Raw genomic sequence first — 22087 nt, forward strand, 5'->3', positions numbered from 1 at the left:
TCGCGTCCGATATTCTTTCGTTCTCCGGGGTTGCGCAGCAGCTACTTCGCCGAGCTAGAATGCATTCGGTGGCGCAACTAACGTTTAATGGCCGTTGTTCGTAAGGCAACTTATAGAGGGGTCGTTTACCCTTATTTTAGACAACGACGGGGATGCTCGATTATTATCTCGCCCGGTGCATCTCTGCCTCGAAATTGTACAGTATCTTCGATATAATAACGTCTATATAAATATATATATATATATATATATATGTGTGTGTGTGTGTGTGTGTGATAACAAATTTGAGTTTTTTTTTCCTTTGCTTTTTGCACATTCTCTCTCGCTTTTTCCCGCATTTCTTTCGTCTCTTTTTGCTCCACCGACGAGCTGCACCTGCAGAATTGTTAGTTACTTCGCTACGTCCGTTGCTTTTCGCGCTCCTCCCGGAATGCGCGTTCGCCAATGCGCGACTTACTCGCGGGAATTTTCTTGCATCATCTCGCGCCTGCATATTTTGCTATCTTTCCCTTTCTGAACTCCGGCATTCCTTCTTTTTCCACGCGCCTTTCCGCCGCGTCACCCTTTGTCATGCGCGTTCGTTTGGCTTGATTATGACAATAGCGCGAGATGCAGAAACGTTATGTAATTCTGGATGCTAATTGCGTCTCGGTACCATCTCTTTTGCCATATCTCTCTCTCCCCCCTCTATCTCTAGTTTTATCTCTATCTCTCTCTATCTCTCTCTCTCTCTTTCTCCTGTATATCATTAGGTCGGCATTACTGCAAGTGACGGCGCTATTTGCAGAAACCGGAGCAAGCTCGCACCAAACGTTGATTTCACTCAATTGTCATAGCCATCGTCTGTAATTAACTCTTCTCTAATTAACTCTTAAATAATTATTCTTCGGGTTGACCAAGAATACAAATCATCATTTCAAGCTTCAACTGCAATCGGAATACATTTGCGACACCGATGTAAAAGTGACGACGAAGTTCTTTTAAATATTAACGCTGAAGCTCAACAAACACTTATCAAACATCTATACCATAAAATATCATAAGACATAATTCTCGATCATAGTACGATATATCTTTCATCCTAGAATATCGCGTCGTCACGCTTACCCCCAACATCATGATAACTCCGCTATACGTGCCATCGCTTGTTCTATTTAGCGAGTAACGATCGCTCATTGGTGCAACGTTGTTGAAATTGCGATATCACCGACGATAATTACAATCCTTGTACGACCGGGGTTTTATCGCCAAGAGCAAGCAAGGTGATTTACATAGGTGCACGCCCCCGGATCGCTCGACTCCGAGACTGCTGGTTCTAACAGCTCGCACTCGACGAAATACTACAATGGGCCGCACGTGCGCGTTTTTCACTGCGCGCGGCTAGCAAACAAAATATGTCCGCGTGCGAAAGAAAGAGCCCCGTCAGCCCGCGTAATTTAAGCGTCAAGACGACAAGTCGAACGTCACGTCTTGAACGCGAATCCGTTAGCGCATTCGTTCGCGAGGAGAGACGGCAAGAGAAAAACGGAAACGGAAAAACGAGACGCAGTCGGAAACGGCAGCTGTCAGGAGGTTTACATTACGCTCGACGTAGCTACGGCGTTTGCAGGTTAAAGTCTCGATGTCGTTAGACCGCCGACAAACACGATGCCCACGTTCGGCGGGCATGACGTTGAGCGCGTCTGGCCTTCCGTCGAGTCGGTTACTTGGCAAAGGTTCTTGCACCCGACAAGTACTATAGTTAGAGTACTCCTCCTGCTGCCGCGTCCTTCAAAGCCGGCACATCAGGCGTTACTCGTTTTTTTTCTCGCCCATCATTTTTGCTAACGCGATCTTTCATTCTCCGTTGAGTTACGTAAAGCCGCACATGTATCTTATTCCGATGTTTTTTCACGTGAATCCGATATTCGAATATTTATTTTTACCTCATCTTGGAATATAAATTTAATTAGCAGACGATGAATTAAATGTTATGATTAGAGAGCTGAGAGAGGAGTGTGTATTATTTTAATATTCTGTTGACTTTTCTTTTTTCTCCGTTACGCAAATATTGATGAAAGAATATTATCGATATCCGTGCATCAATATTGTAATTTATCATTCTGTGAACGGAAGCGTAAAATATTGTACCGTGAAATAGCGCAGCATTATTGACCTCTTTCTTTATGTTATGAAAAAATGAGGAAAAGATGCAAGCTGCACGAAGAACGGTTTATGGTGTACTTAGAGGTAAATTTAAAATTTTATAATCTTCTGTGTACCATATTTATCGCTTAAAGCAGCGGTGATATTAAACTCAGATACGCGTGAGACAAATAAAACTTGAGAATTATAACCGGACAAAGAAAAAGCAATTTGTTTTCTCTTTTCTCGAAAGAAATTATTATAGAATCGCGTTTCTTAAAAAAGAAAGATAGAAAAGTGCTTCTACTTTGCTTCTTGAACGATATTATTGACAAGCTGTCAATTAAGTAACATTAATATCAAAGATATAGTGACGTAAATATAGACTAACAAGCAATTCTCGTACATCATACTTTGTCATATCGCAGTAAAAATACTTCAAGATGAAGATTTCAAATAATCTTGGAGTTTGGGGAAAATAGACATTTTTTTTCAAGATACAATAAAATATACGTAACGTTTAAAAAATATATTATCGAGAATAGAAGCAAATTAATAGATATTTATCTCACAATTGTCTCTTAATTAGTGCAATCGATATCGATGTTAAAAAAAAATGACGCTGTACAGAGTATTAATAGTTTGATAAAAAAAATTTCCCGTTTAAGAGCATTCTTCTTTTATCGAGTTCTATAAATCTAGCAGCTGTATCACCTATGATATCACACGAGAGTGACGCGATTGCACCTCTAAAGTGAGGTGGTGTAAGATACACAAGGTGCAAACGACCTCGAAGTACCTATGGTGGCGTTTACATTTCACTCCACACCACTTAACCGGCGCCTTCGCAGATGCAGGCTGATGTCCTCGTGCTGTTTAAACGCCATGTATGCCTGTAGAAGGTAACCTTATCGTCCGTTACGATCTTGCTAATTTGACCTCCACCAGCGCCAACAGGCGATTGAATAAAGTCATTGTACTATCACGTGCCAATCATTGCACAGATAAACCGCCATGCGCGTATCGTCTTTCCATTTTAAGATTATATTAAACGCGAATCCCGATCTTTTCAAGTGGTATATCGCGCTTTAGTGTATATACATTTTGTTAGATTAAATTCATTATATAAAATTAAATTTGTTAAAAAAAGAGAACACATTTTCCGCGAAAATAAATTTTATTTTTGTAAAAAATATTTGTTGTAAAAAAGTTGACACAAAGTTATCATATTAAAAAAAAAAAATCATTTGAACAAATTTGTGATATATATATATTTGTTTCCGGCCGCTGGAGAATGAATATAACAAACGAGAGGTATAGTGATTTCGTTAAACTTGTTTAATATCTCTCGTTGATGTATTTCATTTTTGTATTTCATATTTTTCATTTGTTCGTATATATACATATATACAATATACGCATACGTGCGAAGTCTCCTTTTAACTACACGAACTCGCGAGGTCTACTTTCAACAAATAACGATAGCGTATCGGCGAGAAATGAGCGAGATCACGCCTTGGGTATGAAATTAACTCGATTACGAAAAAGTTTCGAAGAGAGTCGCCCAAGTTCTTGGAGAGGCTAAGTACGGTTCTTGACGATTTCTTCCGCTCTCTCGAAGAGCTGGAACGTTCGGCTAACTTGGCGATTGCGCAAATTCACTTGCAGAACTGGGCGCGGACTCGTGACCGAACGGAACTATCTCTCTCGCGACGTGCAAGCGCGCCGTGCCTGGCTAATTCGATTTCCATCGAAAGTAGAGACGTGCATTTCGACACAATCTCCTCTCCGCGGCGCCGGCGAATAAATTCATTACCGGGCCTCATCAAGGATTATATTCTTACCCCTGCGAAGCGTGGAATACAGCATCCTCTTCCTCGAAGAGAAAGAGAGCGGAAAAATAGTACCGCCGAGGGAGCTACGCTTCGCGCACACGTAGATAATCCGTGGATCTACAATTACATTTTCATATAGCGCAAATTGCATTTGCAGTATTCGGGTATAAACAGCGGCGGCAACCGCGAAGTATAGCGGATGATAGAATATCGCGCTCGCGGCGAAAATTATATAGTCAGCGAATTTTCAGCTGAAAATGTAAGTATTGTTCTTAATGATGTTTTATGCGGCAACTTATTCCAACGACGGCGGATATGTCGCGCCGCTAACTTTGCGATTCCATAAGTTTGCTTATACGAGAATTCGCGAGAAGTCCGAATCAAGCGACCGGGAAAATGCACACGGTCCGAATTAATCTCCATATCCGCGTCAAAACGGGTAACGCAGTTTCGTAAATCCGTCAACGTTTCGCTCGTCGTTGTTTAAGCTCTGAGTGACCGAATGCGGCCAGTTTACTTCGTGAACGAATATAAACTCTCGTAATTGCGTTTTGTTTATAAATTCGACTTGCGATGCATGCACGCATTTTGCCTCGCGAAAGAAAAACACCCGGCGTGGATTTAATTTCTTTCTTTTTTAATTGCACGACGAAAATATCAAAATTATCTGTATTTTTAATGTTGTTCAAACATGAAATCTCGTGAATATTTACATTGCCGCGCGTTAAAACATCACGCGCAAACGTCACGTATATCCATGATTTCTCTCTTGTGAACCGCAAGTAGTCGCCGAGGAAACGACTGGCGGAAATTATCGTGATTACCACCGACACGCGATTACACACACAAACGAATTATCGTAATAGATCTTCCAGCGAGGGAAACGTTAACGTAAGTACATAGGACGGGTTAGCGGGAGCGGAGTCTCCGAGCTTGGTAAAGTGCTCTTTCCGACGATTTCTTACGGCGACCTTCGCTCGCGGAAATCTCGCGCAAACTTTGCAATTGCGTAAATTCACTTTCAAAACTCGTCGTCGCTCACCGCTGAATGGCGGCTGCGGGAGAGAGCTCCGCGCGGCGAACTAACTCCGTTTTCATCGAAAGTACAGGACACGCGCTCGGCTCATTAGCTAAGCATGGCGAGGAATGGCAGAGCGACTACCGCCGCAATAATAACGGCGCGCCGCGCCGGTTAGGTAGTAGTATATAACTTTTACCATCAACTCCGAGGAATACTTAGGCCACATTAAGACTTCAGACGAGACTATTATCGTAATGCGTGCTTGTTAAGGGAGATTGGTCGCGTGTTAACTGACAGTTCCGTACTTGTATTAATTATATAGGGTGTTGATGCCGTAACATCAGAATCATCGTGCAGGATATTCATCCTTACACCTTGATAATTGCAGATTGCGGGCAAACTTTCATCGGTTCCGCGTGGAAGCATTAGTTTGATTCGGTCGGATTAACGCGAGCAAATAACGGGAAGCCCGGGAAACAATAAGCTGCATGCGAGAGACATTTTCAGATTTAAAAATATGGATTATACACGGCGAGGCAGGATTGATCGAAAAACGATAAATTGCGTTTTCATTGTATACTGATTCATTTGTACGTTTCTAGTGTCCATATCCATGGTATAATACTTTTGCTCCTTTGCATATTTTTATTCGATATATATTTTATTTTGATGTGTCAGTATATATATTTTACTTTAAATCAAATCATCCCGCGAATATGTTCGTGCTCCTCACACTGTATAAAAAAAAATTAATAAAATTGTTCAACACGTCCATTACACGTGAAACTTTGATGTTTCCAAGATTAAATCCTTTTGTTACATCAAATACTTGTTCCCTTTGAATGTACCAATTTTACAGTTGACTTTATCTCGAACTTCAGCCCGAAAAGATTGAATAAGATTTTACGATCCGAAGAGGCGACTCGCGTGTTCAGCGTCGCGGAAAACGATTTCGAAAGATTTCACGAAAAAGAGAGAAAGGGAGATTGCAGCGACGCGCATCTATCAAAATCATACAATCGTTGAAAATCAAAATTTTCGATCGCTCTAATAAAATCTCAATTGAATCGCGACTACCTACTCTTTTTCCGAGCGCGCGTACACTGTCATTCCCAGCTCGTCGCCTCATTGTGAAGCTTCGAGGTGCTCGAAAAGGCCCGAAAGATTCAATAACGTTTTACGACTCCGAGAGCCGATTCTCATCCTGGTGGAAACGATTTCGAAAAGTTTTCCCGCGACAAGTTGAGGCAATGCCGCGAGACGAGACACGTGGCGCGACGCGCGAAGAGGCATGCTACGCTCGTAAAAGGGGAACGACACAACGACAAGTCGTACATACATGCGCGCGCGCGCATCGCATCCTCTTCTTATCCGTAATTTACGCCCGTCTAGAGTGCGGGTAAAGGTTGGCTTAAGGACACTCCAGACTAATACAAGCCTGCCATCGCGACCGCTGTCGCAACCTGTAACGCGATAGCAGCATCAGCCGACTAAGCATCTTTCGCAGCCCGGAATCCTTCCCCTCCGACTTCTCGAGTGCTTACAGGATATGAAAATTGCCAAGATTAGGGCTTACGGGCGAGACACCGCTTTTCCCCCGCGTGACATAAACGCGTCCGTCGTTGGGTCGTTGAACATACTCCTGTGTGGCTGTGTGTGTGTGTGTGTGTGTGTGCGCGCCGGTAATGCGACGGATCGTCGATGACGTTACCCGGAAGCGACTGATTGGAATTATCGGCGGCTTATCGACGATACGAGGTCGATAAGGGTCGCAACTCGTTCTTTCTCTCTCTCTCTCTCTCTTGTCGTCGACTTGCGATCTCGGACGAGATAAAGGAAATGCGACTGACGTCGAGTATGAGGTATAACCCTTCCGAGGTAGAATTCTATATCAAGATAGAATCGATGGCAAGGATGGCAATCCTATATATATCTTTCGCAAACTAGAGAAATATTAAATAAAACGTGCAATGTAATTTTTAACTCTTTGCATCATATTTTTAGGTAATACTTTAAATTAATCAACAATATAATAATAAGATCGAAATATCACCTTCTGTGATTAATTTTAAAACGCAAAATATAAAAATATAAAAATTCTTTGCAGATAATGTTTATACATTTCCACGTCCAACAATTATACACAAGCCTTTTATTATTCATTATTCCGTTATTATCTACATAAGCGCTAATGTAATTTACATTTTAACAGATAAATAATTTCCTTTTTCAGGTATGATGTCAGATGGCAGAAAAAGAAGAAAAGCAAAGGTTAGTGAAAATTTATATTTTCATATCGTAAAATGTCACTCAAAACAAAATTGTTCGTGGAGAAATTTTTAATTTTATGAAAAAAATTCAGCACTTTTATCATAATTAATTATGATAAAAATGTTTGCTTATTCACTGATAAATTAGTTTATAATTTTTAGAAATAAATTTTTATATTACGTAATATGATAACATAGGCTTGCCATACTCGAAAGTACTTCTACCTAGAAAGTCTTCACGTGCAATCGCGTAACAAAATACTCCAAATGTAATTTCATAGTTATTCAGGTGCTTTAATCGCCCAATTGCTCCCAAGAGATACAGCAGGAGCAGACGACTTTGCCACTTAGGAGCAAAACGACGACGCGGGACGATGAGGGTGGCGTGTTATCGATACTCTCGCAATATCTCCGTGTATATTAGCTTACCTCAAAATCGGCGCTGTATTGCACAAAGCATATGTAATTGATTATACCGTTCGCAAATTCCCGCTCGCTACCTTTAACATGCTCCCGAATTCCGTCGAATTTTGAGGTAAGCGAATACACACGAAGAATATTGCGAATATCGATAACACACCTTAGATCGTCCCGCGTTATTGTTTTGCCTTTGGCAAAGTCACCCGCTTCTACGGTGTCGCGGGAGCAATTGGGTATTCGAATAAATGAATAAAAGGTGGGAAAAATATGTTTTGACACGCGGGAGTCTTATATATTGAGAGCGCGCGTATAGCGATTGACTCGTACTACTTACGAGAGATACGTAACTGTCACAATAAGACACACGAGACATGAAAATAAAATATAAGAAACAGAAAATATATTCTTACACCTAATACATAATAAAAGTAAAACAGAGTGTCGTAATGTAATCAAAGCAGATATAATAACAAACATAAAATAGTTAATTAGTCTTTATAATAATAATAATAATAGAAACAGAACAGCGTTGCAATAATAATTAAAAAATAACCAAAGCAGATATATAATAACAAAAATAAAATAGTTAATTAGTTTTTATAATAGTCTCGTATATAAAAAACAATATTTTCTTTTATTTATATATTATTCTACATATTTTATTTATTTCGTATGCTTTGCGAGAGTATAAAAAAAAAACGATTATAAAAAAACAGTTATAAAAAAAAAACAAATTTCTCACACTGTTCAAACATCGTGGTCGTTGCGGATAATCGTGTGCGCAGCCGCCAGATTTGGATCACGGCCAGACGTGTAATATTCATCGCTTGACGGCGCCCACGCCACTAAATTAGCAACGGTTACAACGTGCCTGCGCAAACTGTTTAGGCCCGCTTTTATATGCGGCGATTAAGGGGGCTTTCAACTAAGAGCGTACTCTCACGAGTGAGCAAGAGGGCATTGTTTTATGAAAAGTTGCTGATGGATGGAGAGATGCCGAGGGTTCGACCGTCCTCGTGATGATGTTCTATCGACCCCGTTGCGAAAGTATTCGGTCCACTTTTAAGAGCAAATGCATCTTTTATGTCTTCCCGTTTGATTTATTATCTCAACGGCGATAAAAGTCTTTTAACTATTTGAAGCGAATTTGCGGTACTTTAGTTATTATTGAATAGTCGCGCGTTCAATTATTTAATTGAATTGGGACGACGCGATGCCGAACGTGATTTCGAGATGCAACGATTATAAATGAACATTGCGCATGACGTGCGTCACGTGCATCAATGTGTGTCACAAGAAACGCCGGGTGCGAGTCTGGGAAATCGTTAACTGTCCGTGCAGCATTTTCCCCGAGCGCTCATTAATTACGTATAATAATTAGCGAGCAATAAAGTGTATTGGCAGGATTTCATACGTTCGATACAAGTCCGTGTTGCGTGGTATGCTCCGATACCAATTATGTTCCAATTACGCGACACTATATCCTCGTCTCGTTACCTGTTCTCTCTCTCTCTCTCTCTCTTCCTCTTCTCTTTATAACTTTGGTGTAATGTATTAATAGAAGTTATGGCAATATATATACATACACATATATATATATGTATGTATATATACGCGCGCGACGAGTTGTTGAGATTTAATCACCACTTAACACATCCGGTAATAATCTCGTATCGAAATTTTTACGAAATTTGTAGATAAGTGTTTTTATTATATTAAGCTTTTGATTTCTATTAATCCTTTGATTGATTAATTATACGATTAACGTAACATAACACGCGATAAATTGTCACGTTGTCAATAAAATATAAATTTACAGTTGGATAGATTTTTATAAAATTACGGCAAAGAGAGAAAAAGAGAGACAAAGAGAGAGAGAGAGAGAGGGAGGAATTGTCGGCGCGTGCAATTGTAGCAATTACCCGACGCAGAGATGAAGCTACGATTGTTTAAATGAAATTGCCGAGTAGTGAAGAACTCGGCAGAGAGTAGTTCAGCGCGTCGATGAGAAGTTATTGAATTTCGCGTCTCGTATTATGAGTTAATTTCAAAACCATTTCACTCATGACGACGGCGAGCGTAGTACTTTACCCAACTATAAAAGACATTAATGCGTAGAGTACGGTTGTTGCAATCATTGAGGTTGCCAAAACGAAATTATCGCATATTAACAATCGAGGCGGGTAACGCGCGCAACTTAGTTAGTTTTCCCTCGACATGTTACGGGTTAATTCGCTTAATTGGAACGCCGGCAGCGTACTTACTACGGCGGACAATTGCATCAACTGAATTTAATATGCCTTATAATTGTGGAAAAACATCTTCAAGTTGTATTTCGAATAAAAAGGAGTGCATTTTTTTTATCATATGGCGCTTATTGCAGAATATTAGATGCAGGGTGCAACACTTGACGCTTCCTAAGGTAAGATGCTTCTTTAATTCTCGCGTAATAATCATCCACTGATACTTATATCTTTTTTTCTATTTATATGTAGCCTACTTTTACTTGTGTATTTTCATAGTTCACTCTCTGATTGTGTTACCGTGACACACGCGCTATTCCCAGCTCGATCGATTTCGACCATAGTCGTCGACGGATAACCAGCGAGCGTCCATTCGTGAAAGTATCCCAACTCAATAACCAGCAGATAACACAGGCATTAAACGATTACCGAGTTTTAAATGAAGTTATCGAAAGTTAGACGCGGAGAATTTAATAACGTTTCGCAATATACCGACGGGCGGCGATTCGCAATTTAAGGCCCATTTGCATTATCGCCTAGCTATAAAGGTAATGCTGTATAAGCAATCGTAAAATTTATTAGCGGACGCGAAGAACGGGCGGGATCGCCGAGGGATTCGTTGGCGAAAGTTACGATCGGGGGAAAGAATTGATGGACGAGAGAGAAAGACGCGTGTCTCTAAAGAGAATTGTCCTAGCATATTGCGGGATCTCGCAGATGAGCAGCGAACCGTGCGATACTCCGCGACTCCAAAATCGTGCGCCGTTACGAGCTCGTAAACGATGGGGATACGATTCGAGTTATTCCGATCATCGCATCGGGTGAATATCGCGACGATAACGTCCGCGATATCGCATAACAAGGGATTATTCGCCCGTTATCGCATATTCGCGATGACTATGGCGATGACGTTGGATGCAACACCTGAGATATTCTTTGGCAAAGAGACGGAGTCCGCTATCGCTCTCCTCTCTCTCTCTCTCGGCTTCGGTGATCGTAAAACTGGGGAGTTGTGTAGTAGGCAATGTCCTACACGGTGTCGATTAATCGATTTTGGTGTCGCGCGCACTCACGCAGATTCGATATCCTCATTCGACCTAAAATCCGATATCACACCCGGATCCGATACATTAACCACGTCCAGCCTATACGAGGCCTTCAGGCCTATTTTAAGAGCGCCTCGTCGCAACCGAATCGATCTTGGAGCATCCAAAATGCATATAAAACAATGCAACGTAAAAATTGTTCTCTTTGATCTCGGCATGAATATAAATTATTAAATGTATGAAAATAAAAAATATATATCTCTTTTTTCTAATATACAATTTGAGCGGAAAATTTGTTTTTCTATCTTTTTTTTTTATATCTATAGTAAGAATGATAATTTTAAATATTACATCGTGCGTGTATGCGCGAGCGAAGTGTCGCTACGCTGCGCATTGAATTTCAACTAGCGCAATAAGAGAATAAGGTGCGCGTGAATTTCGTCCCATGACACACGACGGGCTTAAACAATTTTTTACATCCATAAACTCCGGTGCGCGAGCGTGTCTGGGCCCTTACCATAATAAAGATGTCGTCCGTGCTACGATGGAAAATCGATAACTCCATATAAAACTAATTTTTATGGCCACTGCGGCTGACGGTGATAACGTTTCAACTTGACAGTTTTCTCGCCGGCACCGCCGACATGCATGCGAGGTCGATTAATCGACTTCCGCGCTTTCCATGCACGGCGCGAGTTCAGTTCGCTCCGACGACGTGATACAATCAGACGTCTTACGTTATCGGTATTTTAGAGACCGGTAAAGTAAATTTCGCGCGCGTTGAAAATTTCATTCCCGAGAATTGCCGAAACCATTTTCGCTGACAGAATCGATACGTACGACTTGCAAATATTGATACATAAGTAATGACTTTATTGATTGCATTGCACGTATTGTAACGAATCGCAATTTTCAACCTGAAAAATGACAACGTGATCAAATAGCGCACAACAATAGTTATCGACTCGTCAACCTCGAACTGCGAATATCAATTTTCCACGTGTATGTATATGAGATTGAAAAAATTTTTCATCGCTATCTTTGTTAATTGAGCGAACTTTTATGTTCGACGTTAATATTTAAATGTTATCAGTATTCGTTCAATTTTATAGATAGGTATATAAATAGAAATTTTGCGTATATGTAAATTAGTTGGTTAACATATCTCGGATGTGTCATATTTAATATACGATACCGCATTTAAAAAAACGTTAATACTTTCACTATTTCTTCTAATTAAATTACTCTGCTCATATTTTTAATGTATCCCCGGCGGCAGGTCGCGAATTTAATTTCATAGAACACGGTTTGTTTTGATTTTGGCGTGAGAATTAATTAAAAGCGCAGTACGCTAATAATTCTTGCGAAAAACGTAAAAATCGCGTGCACGCGGTAGCTACAATCTCGAATATACAACATTTTATATAAATTTAAATAATAACGCATACGTATAATACTTATATACAATGAAACTGTTTACATTTTCCAAGTATATCTCGAGAGTAAATGAGTAAAGTATACTTCTGACATAAAAGAGTCAAACCGCACGCGCTTAAAATCGCGCATACACACATAGCGGCACGCTCGTCCGGCTGGCGTCATTAAAATTCAAGAGAGATTGGGCTTGATCCGGCGCAAATCCCGCGGAGAAGCCAGCGAGACTGTTCCAACAGACGAAAGTTTCCGTGAGAATCGCGAAGCGTCGCCGACCTAGCTAGAAATGTCCACTGCCCACGGGAAACTTATCGGTCGCGGCTATAGATAGACATAGAAAGGAATCTGCTCTATATTTCATTCCGAGGACCGCCTTACGTGGAGCGCGACAGGTGCTCGATTAACGGCTGACCGCTTAGTCGATGGAGCGCAATCGTACGTAAAGGAACACGTACCGCTATTTTCTCGGTGCGATCTTAATCTCGCGTAATCTATTGAAACCGCAGTCTCACGTGCTAAGAAAAGAAGGCTAAAATGTAATTACGTCGAAAGAACAATTTCTTTCTCACGTGTTCGTGTTCCAAGTTTTTATATACATTTGTGCGAACATTTTTTTTATTTGTACAATATGCGTTGCGAAACAGAGGCTTGTTCAATCACGTAAATGTGCAAACCGATATGTTTTTTTTAAGCTCGAACGCCATTGACAGGCAATCACTCCAATTTGAAGAAATTATGCGTTTATTTTGTTATCTCTTGCGCACAAAAAAATACTCGTATCGCGTAAAGAGACAACGACATTAATAATCGTATTGAACGATTATAGAAAAAAGCAGAATGTTCATCTCGCTCACCGTGTTGCGCAAAAAAAGCAATATACGGAGCAGAATTGCTATCTAAAAACGGAATTGAAAATTTCGTACGAATGCTGCACATAGAACACAATTCGGCAATTCGTATATGACAAAAAACGACATTTCAACTCTACCATCAGTTTTATCCAAGCTGCATTTCGTCAATCTACATACCTACATCGCATTACTTTAGTTTTTACGCTCTTAAACAAAGATGTCCAACACGTGTATTCAATATATCGCGGAAACAAATTAGGGCAGTTAGTCGTGCGAAAAAAAAACTGTAAAAAAAGACAACTTCGTGCAGCACGTCTGACTCTGAAGAAAATACGTAATGAAATGAGGAACGCGCGCTGGGGGCACAAAAATGTACAACATGGCGTGGAGGCATCTTAGCGTAGAATTAGAGCGTAAGAATGGGAACGCTCCAGCACGCGCGCGAGCGCATTATCGATCATCAAGCTGGCTGTGTTTTTCTCGGGCACGTACGGGATTGGCCCGAAAGTGTTTTAGAAAGCATTCTTTCAGCGCGATGTTAAACTAAGGATCGACCCTATACATGTTTGGCCCGGCTCGGCGGTAAGGTTAAGCTCGGTTTAAAATTCGGCGGGGCGCATGGTAGTCGCTAGATGGGAATCTGTTTGTCGAAAGGATGAACTGCCGCTTGCTATTCTGCCGCTACTGTTACCGGGAAACACTGTAACTCCCGCATGACGCCGTGACGTAATCCGTCCTTATGATGAGTTGCGAGAACTGTTAGCGATGATAAACGTGTAGCACGAGCTTGTCGTAATTTTTTGACTTATGACAAAGTATGAGACGAGAGGGAGAGAGGGATACTCTCTGTTGCCATTTCAGAGAATTTCGATCCACTCTGGTATTAATCACCACCGGCGGTAAATAAACCCGGCTAAATTTATCGTTCGTCTGGATGTTGTGAGATATTAACGACGCGCCGTACGTTTTGATGCATGTTTACGCGTACGTTATGCATATCAGCAAGGCCAATCATTGAGCATGACAAGACTAATTAAAGGCAGATGTACTGAATTACTGTTATTGAATAGAAATCATTGTTACTTGGTTGGGAATGCAAAATTAATTAATAAAATCATTGACAGATAATAAAACATTTTTTGCAGAACAAACTTTTGCAAGGCAACGATAATGAAATAGCTGTACGTGTATGAAGTATTATATTCGAGACGTTTATTATACAAAGAAATCAGTAGAATAAACAAGTTTTAAGCAGACAAAATTTGATTATGAGAAATCACTCTTATTATAAAATATAAATAATTATTGCTTGGTTGGACGATAAAGCAAAATTAACTAACAAAATTATGAATAAATAATATAAAATCATTTTTGCAGCGCAAATTTTTGTGAGACAACGGTAATGAAACTGTACGTGTATGAATTATTATATTCGAGACGTTTATTATACAAAGAAATCAGTAGAATAAACAAGTTTTAAGCAGACAAAATTTGATTGAGAAATCACTGTAATTATTATAGATTATCATTGCTTGGTTGGACGATAGAGCAAAATTGACTAACAAAATTATTAATAAATAATATAGAACCATTTTTGCAGACAACAGCGCAAATTTTTGTGAGACAACGGTAATGAAACAGCTGTACGTGTATGAATTATATTCGAGACGCTTATTATACGAAAAATCAGTAGAATAAACAAGTTTTAAGCGAACAAAATTTAATTATGAGAAATCACCAGTGGTAAATATACATTATTGTTGCTTGATTAGACGACAAAGCAAAATTAATTAACAAAATTATTAATAAATAATACAAAACAATGTTTGTAAACAGCGGGGCAAATTTTGTGAGACAACGATAATGAAATGGCTATGTGTATGAATTATATTCGTAATGCTGCGAAAAATTCAGTAGAATAAGCGAGTTTTAAGCAGACAAAATTTGACTATGAGAAATCACTATTGAATAGAAATCATTGTTGTTTGGTTAAACGGTAATGTAAAATTATTGATAGATAATATAAAACAATTCTTTCAGATAGACGAATTTTTCAAATTTTTACGAAACAACGAGCTATATGTGTATGAATTATACTCGAGATGCTTACTATTCAGTGAAAAAATTCAGTAGAATAAACGAATTTTAAGCAGACAAAATTTGATTATGAAAAATCTGTTATTGAATAGAAATCATTGTTGCTTGATTAAATTGTAATAAATAAAATTAATAAAAATAATAAAAATAATAAAAATAAAATAATAAAAAATTAATAAAATCATTGACAGATAATTAAACAATTTGTTCGCAGATCGCAGAACAAACTTTTGTTAGACAATGATAATGAAACAGCTGTACCTGTGTGAATTATACTCGAGACGCTTATTACAAAAAATTTAGTAGAACAAGCGAGTTTTAAACAGACAGAATTCGACTGCGAGAAATCCCCGTAGGAGATTTTAGAGTCTCTAAAAACTCTCGTCGCGAACGTGGAATCGTTTAAAACAATAGAATATATTTTTTTTCAATTAAATTCTCGCGCTAATTAAATATATAACTCATATTGTAAACGGTACAAAAGGGCACATCTGAAATCGTGACGTTCTGTGCACTCGACGGGTGGATGATTCGGAACTTTCGGAGCAAATGTATTCTTCTCGCGCGCCGGTAGAGAGAATTGCATCGATATTAAATCTCGATTACAAACAATGGAAACGAGATTTCCTCGACTCTTTGGAATTCCGCGCTTCGCTATAGCCGTTTGTCTATAGCCTTGTCGACACTGCTTGCTAAAACGGAACATCTCGTGCGCCGAATATCGCCGTTCGCCAACGCGTTCCTTTGTAAGCAGCTATGCACGCTTATATATTCGGTAGGAGGAATCAACTGAATACCAACTAAGAGTAGCCAATCGTCCGTTCGGTCATCCCCGCTTGCCGAGGTTTCTAACGTTTCATCCGGAAACCGACCACGATCTACCTCTATTCGCCCCCGTTAAGTGACCGGCATTCCGTAGTAAAATAGGATGCTTGTCTTTGACGCAATCTCTAAGTGCGCGTGAAAGTGCTACGTTCAGCTTCAACCGGCAATTTATCGTATAGTCGATCTAGTTATATATCAATTTTCATCTGTGATGAACCTTACCTTTTAATTTATTCTAATGAAGAGACATGTGAATACGTACATTATCGACCTAATCCGATATACTAATTGATAAGAATTTTTCTAATTTTGTGATAAAAATATAGTTTTCCGAAAATTTCGATAATTACCTATTTAATCAATATTCAAATTTACAATTTTAATAGAAAATATTTTTAAAAAACTCGCTATTTCATTGTGTAATTTGCAATACACATCCATTAATTCCAGCTAGATTAAAGTAAAGTGATTCGAAAGAAGATGTTACACATAAGTATCTTAATTAATTTTCAACATTTTCTCCGAGTCGCTAGTTGAAATTATACAGTAGAGGAAATTTGAATAGTGAAGCCGTTAAGATTATCACGACAATCTAGTGAGAGTCTTTCAAGCATCCCTCGACCACACTTAGATGTCATTAACACTTCTCGCTTACTACGGAGCGCGCTAATATCTTTCATTCCAGTGAAACACTTCGTCGACAGGAAATTATCAACTTTCTCTCGTGCAGTCACTGCGATAACGCGGCGAAGAAACTTTTCCGGTTTGTTGCGATAATTATTCGATCAATTCTCGCGTCGCGTGTCGCAGCAGGCATCGCAAGGCAGATATGCAGAAATAGCGTGGCGAGAAATGAGATCTCTTCCTTTGGGATTAAGATAGGGGAGGAAAGGGGACGAGAAAGGGAGGGAGGAAGATTTTACCTCTCTCCCGAGTATCTTCATCTACGGGACAATAGAATTGCACAATAAGGAACGAAGTTTGATTTGACACAGTTTCGCGCTCCCGTTCGTCAAACTTGCCTCGTCTCGTCGCATTCCAGAATTGTTACGCGGTCCTTTGTTACGTGAATCTCTCGCGACTCGTCGCGAGTTCGACAAATTCTTTTCTCCCCCGTTCTCTCTTTCTCTTTTTTTTTTTTTTCTATACATCTGTCAAACCGTTTGCCATCTCGTAACGATGAGCCGACGTGTCGCTTTTAAGGGACCACGGCAGAGTGCAAACGACAGAGACGACGTAGTATTATATCGCGCGATCGTATTTGCGGATGACCAACGGGGGTGGCGAAGTAAGTGGTGATGATTAACGAACCGCAGTGTCACCAATATACAAACACGGCGGACCATTGACGGCACGGTTGGCTACGAAAGCGACTATCGTCAAAGGGAAGAGAGCGCCTTTGATCCGTTGGTGTTAAAATATTCCTAAGCTCGTCCCGGTTTGACTGTGAGCCGACTGCGACGCCGTTCGGCACAAAACATCGTTTATATATGCGATAATCAACGATGATAGACGAGAGTTGGTCGATGAAATGCGCTATGTATGCTTTTCATTCCAACTGCGAAAGCTTATGCTTCATCGTGGAATTAAATATTTCAACGCAACTTTTAATAAAGTTCAGATTCATGTGTACTCGAGACAGAGTATGTCGTTCGATGTGTAAAGAACATTTTGCTCCAAAAAAAACTTTTTCTATAACCGAAATCAAAATCAGTTTAATGGCTCACTTTAATTATAAATTATGTAATTAAGCACGAATTGAATTTTTATGAAACCTATCCTGGTATGAAACAGAATTTTTAAGTTGCCTACTTAACACTTTGAAAAACTTGCTTAACTCGTTCACGTTTGTTAAGTAAGTAACTGGAAAGTTGATGAACGATCAGAGGGAAAAGTAAGAATCAGGTCGATCCGCGCGCTTCAGTTCGCGTAAATAGGATAAAACACAACAACAAATTCAACAGCCACTTACTGTCCTTCACGCAGAATGCGCCGATAATCCAGAGCGGAAAGAGTGGTACGACGAGCACGTTCAAGTGTCTCGCGTTCACGTTGTACCGTAGACTCCTCCCGTCGTGCGGCCTAAAGTAAATCATGATCGTTCCACGTGACGCGGCACGATCATAGCAACTCCGATCACCAAGGTGCGTCGTCGGTGTACATCCACCCGCACTGTTCCGAAAAACGACACACTGATCCAACGGATCTCTCTTCAGAGATGTCTAATCAAGTCCGGAAGTCGGACGTCGCGAATTATCCCGCACGCGATATCCGTGCATCCTCCTCGTCCGCGACGAATTTCCGGGAGATGACGAGAGAGAAGGAGAGAGATGAACCGGGAGTTGTTCGGACGGATCGCGCGCGAGCACTGATCGGATACGGCGAGTCCGCGACGCGCGAGAAGCATACGGCGCCGGAGGAGGCTGCGCTGGACCACTGGATTATTTTTCAGAAGCTCTCCGGTTCCTGAAGATCCTTGATCGATCGTACGTTCGGCAAGTCGCGTAGCAGTTCTCCGGATCACATCGTCGATCTGTTCGCAATATATTCAAAGATTTACGCGCGTTATCACTTGTTCTCTTTCTCTCGAACACGTTTTTAATCCTCTTTCTTCTTCTATTAACCCATACTTTTTCACTTCGCCTCTCTTACCTCCGCACTGATTTCTTCATTTGTTTGTTCTATTTTTTTCACGCTATCCAAGTTTCTTTTCGCACTATCGATTCTTTTTTTTTTCTTCAACCCCCTTGGAAGATCTTTAGGGCAACTCTCACCTTCTTCTAACAACTTCTTATAACAACTTTTCTTTCGTGGTTCTTTTTTTTAATTTACCCGATGTTCACTCGCGTCCTCGTTGACACGTTCGATCGGCACGTTCGAGCGGCTTCAAGCACGACGACGTGATGCGCGCCACTCACAGCGTCAGCGTGATTTCGCACTCCCTCCACGACTGTATCGGGGGCCGAACCGTGTGCGGCCGCCGCACATCGCCGCTCACCTGCTGCGGCCTCCGCTGGTGCCGCCACCGACGCGAGAGCCAGCCGACGTCGACGTCGTGGGGTCGTTGCCGTCGTCGTCGTCGCCGTCGTCCGTCGCGGATACCCCGCCGTCGTCGCCGTTCCTGCCGTCGCCACCGCCACCGCCGCCACCGACACCGTCGATCGAAAAGAGGTCCGTGTTGTACGCGCCCGCGCACACGCTTTACCTCGCATGCGTATTGAACGCGGACTCCGGTGTCTCTGGACCTCTTTCTGCCTCCACTCGACGGCACGCGCCGCTTCCTCCTCGTTGCGTCGCGTCGTTGCTGCTACCGCTGCTTGGCTCGCGTTCGTCACCTCTGTTTCTTTCTCTTTGCTCCCTTTCGTTTCTCTTCTTTTCATCTCGATGTGAACATTATCATATGTTCTCATGATTTCAAGTTCTCCAATCTTGTATATTCTCTACGATTTATTTTGGCATAAATATCTCATTCGTTACTCTATTGTAATATTTTTTTAGAACTCTTATTATTTTATTTATTTTATTTATTTATTTTTTTTATTGTAAGTGCTCTATGGTTGCTTTAAAATAATAAAGCAACTTTTTTCATCTTTTCTCTTCTTACATCTTTTTGGGGTTGAAATCCAAGTATAAGCTTGTTGAGAAATGATACGGTAGAGTGGTCGAATGCAAACGAAAGGGTGATGTTGATTCTGAATGTAGGTAAATTTGCATCATCGTTTGGTGCGCTCGACAGTTCATTATAAACAGAATTGGATGTGACTAGTTTTTTTTTTTTTTTTGTTGCATCCAAACTCTTGCACTCCGTTTGTTGTATTTTATATTGTTGTCTGACAGCGTAAAAAATAGAATCCTTTTCTTATTTTTTTAGAATCTTAAAATTTAAGAGAGAAAGCATTTCCAATTGGAGATCCAGAGGCAAAATGACAGATTATCAAACCTAATTACATCCACCTCTAATTATATACGCGACATATACATATGTATAATATTTCATTTATAAAGTGCAACAAGTGAATTCAGCTTCCTGCAGCTTATGAGTCTCCGGCTTATATAACATTTTTATTTATTTTTTTCCTTGTTACACATAGTAATCTTTACCTTCATTTTCCATTTGCATCCTCATCCTTTCGCGTTTCGCTCTAAATAGGTGCCCGATACGAAAGTTGATCTGCTAGAGAAAGTTTTCAAAGGAAAGAAACTCGTGTGTATCGAGAATCTTCGAATGGAGATGAAAGAGACCGAGACTTTCGTTAATTTTATATCTTTTATCCAGACTTGCGAATTATCGGATATTCGCTATAGCTTTGCACACTAATCCTTTTCATTACTAGTCTTTTCAAATACGCTATTAAACTTTCAACGTAATTTCAGTCGCAGATCAATGTACATATAGAGCGAATTTCTTTAATATATCATATATAATAATATGTCGCCCATTGAGATAATTTTGCTCTTTTATATTGTCAACAATTTTTCAAAAAAATACGATTTATGAATATGCATTTTAAACATATTTATGAGACATTTTTCAGTTTATTACTTACTACATGTGTATTTCTTTCTTTTGGAAGAGATTTATAATACACTTATATAAAATATTTTAAAATTTTTTTGAAAAAGAACTTTTATATATACTTAATATAATAAATATAAATATAGAGAGATCACAAAAAGAATAATTCTTTTGGCGAATATAAACGTAGTGAAAAAGATAGTTAAAAATAGCGCATTTGAGGAGAAATGAGATATATAATTGTTTTTCTCCTCCGGCATATCTTTTTTTATCATTCTTCATGCGTTTTCCTCTTTTCTCATTAATCCTTGCTTTCTCTTTCTCTCTCTTTCTTTTAAGATGACTCTTCTGTAATGTCGCCCGGAATTCCTGCGTGTGGCAAGAAATTCTCGAAAAAAAAGATACCATGGCTATGCAAAGAAGAGTGGAATTTGTTACCGTCAAGGAATGTGCATATTTTCATTATATTACATTGTTTGAATTTAAGAATCAAATCAATTTTGTGAATAAAAAATATTACTTTAAATTTAAATAGAAGATCAAATTATGTCAAAAATATAACGCACACGTGCGATAATAACTATTAAATCATTTAATAATCGAGCATTAATCGTCTGTTAAAATTGATATGATAAAATATATTATAAAAAATATTGTCTATTCGCAAAATATTAAATAGGAAATATTTTTGTGTACACTTTGCGTGAGGCATGAAATAAAATCTCAATTACGTAAGTATATTTTAGAGGTATATGAGTATTATGTGCCGCAATATATGATTCGATTACAACGATATTACAAGGGCCGACTCGTACAATGCCATTGTGACTCGCTTTCTTTCCACCGCTAAAAGTGCTGCGCCAAGAAATGATGCCCCATCGAATTCTTGGCAGCGCCCTACATCTACCGGAAGGAGACGATGAGGACCGTCGAGGTTGAAGAACGAAATTGAACTTCCTATGTACGAGAAAGCACGCAGAACGAGCATAGCACTTTGTCACGATGTGTTTCGCATTCATTTACGGATATGCTTTCATCGCATATCGAATATTCAGTTATTTGAATTTTGCCTGAAAAAAAAGACTTTTTTTCCTTTTCTTTTTTTTAATTGTCTGTTATTTAACAGTGTTCATCGAATAATTTGAATAATTTGTTCAAATATATATGATAAATAAATCTTAATAATCAAATCAAAAATTTTCAGAAATTGTATGCATCTTTATAATTATAATTGCATGTGTCGCAACATTTTTCATTTTAATTAAAAGTATAAATGACAGTTATATTATGAAACTAAATCGAGACGAGAATCTTAAGGATAATTGTAGGTACAGTATTCCTGACGCATTTCCTGTTTGCGAACAGACTCCGTAGACTACAACAGTTATTTGAATTCCGTAGATGG

At 39.6% G+C, this 22087-nt stretch overlaps 1 protein-coding gene across 1 annotated transcript in view; it reads right to left on the reverse strand.

The window, feature by feature from the left end:
• Positions 1 to 19186, reverse strand: part of LOC114939198 (neural cell adhesion molecule 2) — a 206196-nt gene extending 187010 nt beyond the window's left edge. The window contains exon 1 of the mRNA XM_029313438.2: positions 18139 to 19186. Coding sequence (XP_029169271.2) covers positions 18139 to 18262 — 124 coding nt within the window. The 5' untranslated portion in view covers positions 18263 to 19186. The remainder of the gene's footprint in view (positions 1 to 18138) is intronic.
• Positions 19187 to 22087: the final 2901 nt, after the last annotated feature.

Source organism: Nylanderia fulva, unplaced genomic scaffold, assembly GCF_048542155.1.
Source record: "Nylanderia fulva isolate GAGA-0341 unplaced genomic scaffold, ASM4854215v1 Scaffold28, whole genome shotgun sequence".
Lineage (NCBI taxonomy): Eukaryota > Metazoa > Arthropoda > Insecta > Hymenoptera > Formicidae > Nylanderia > Nylanderia fulva.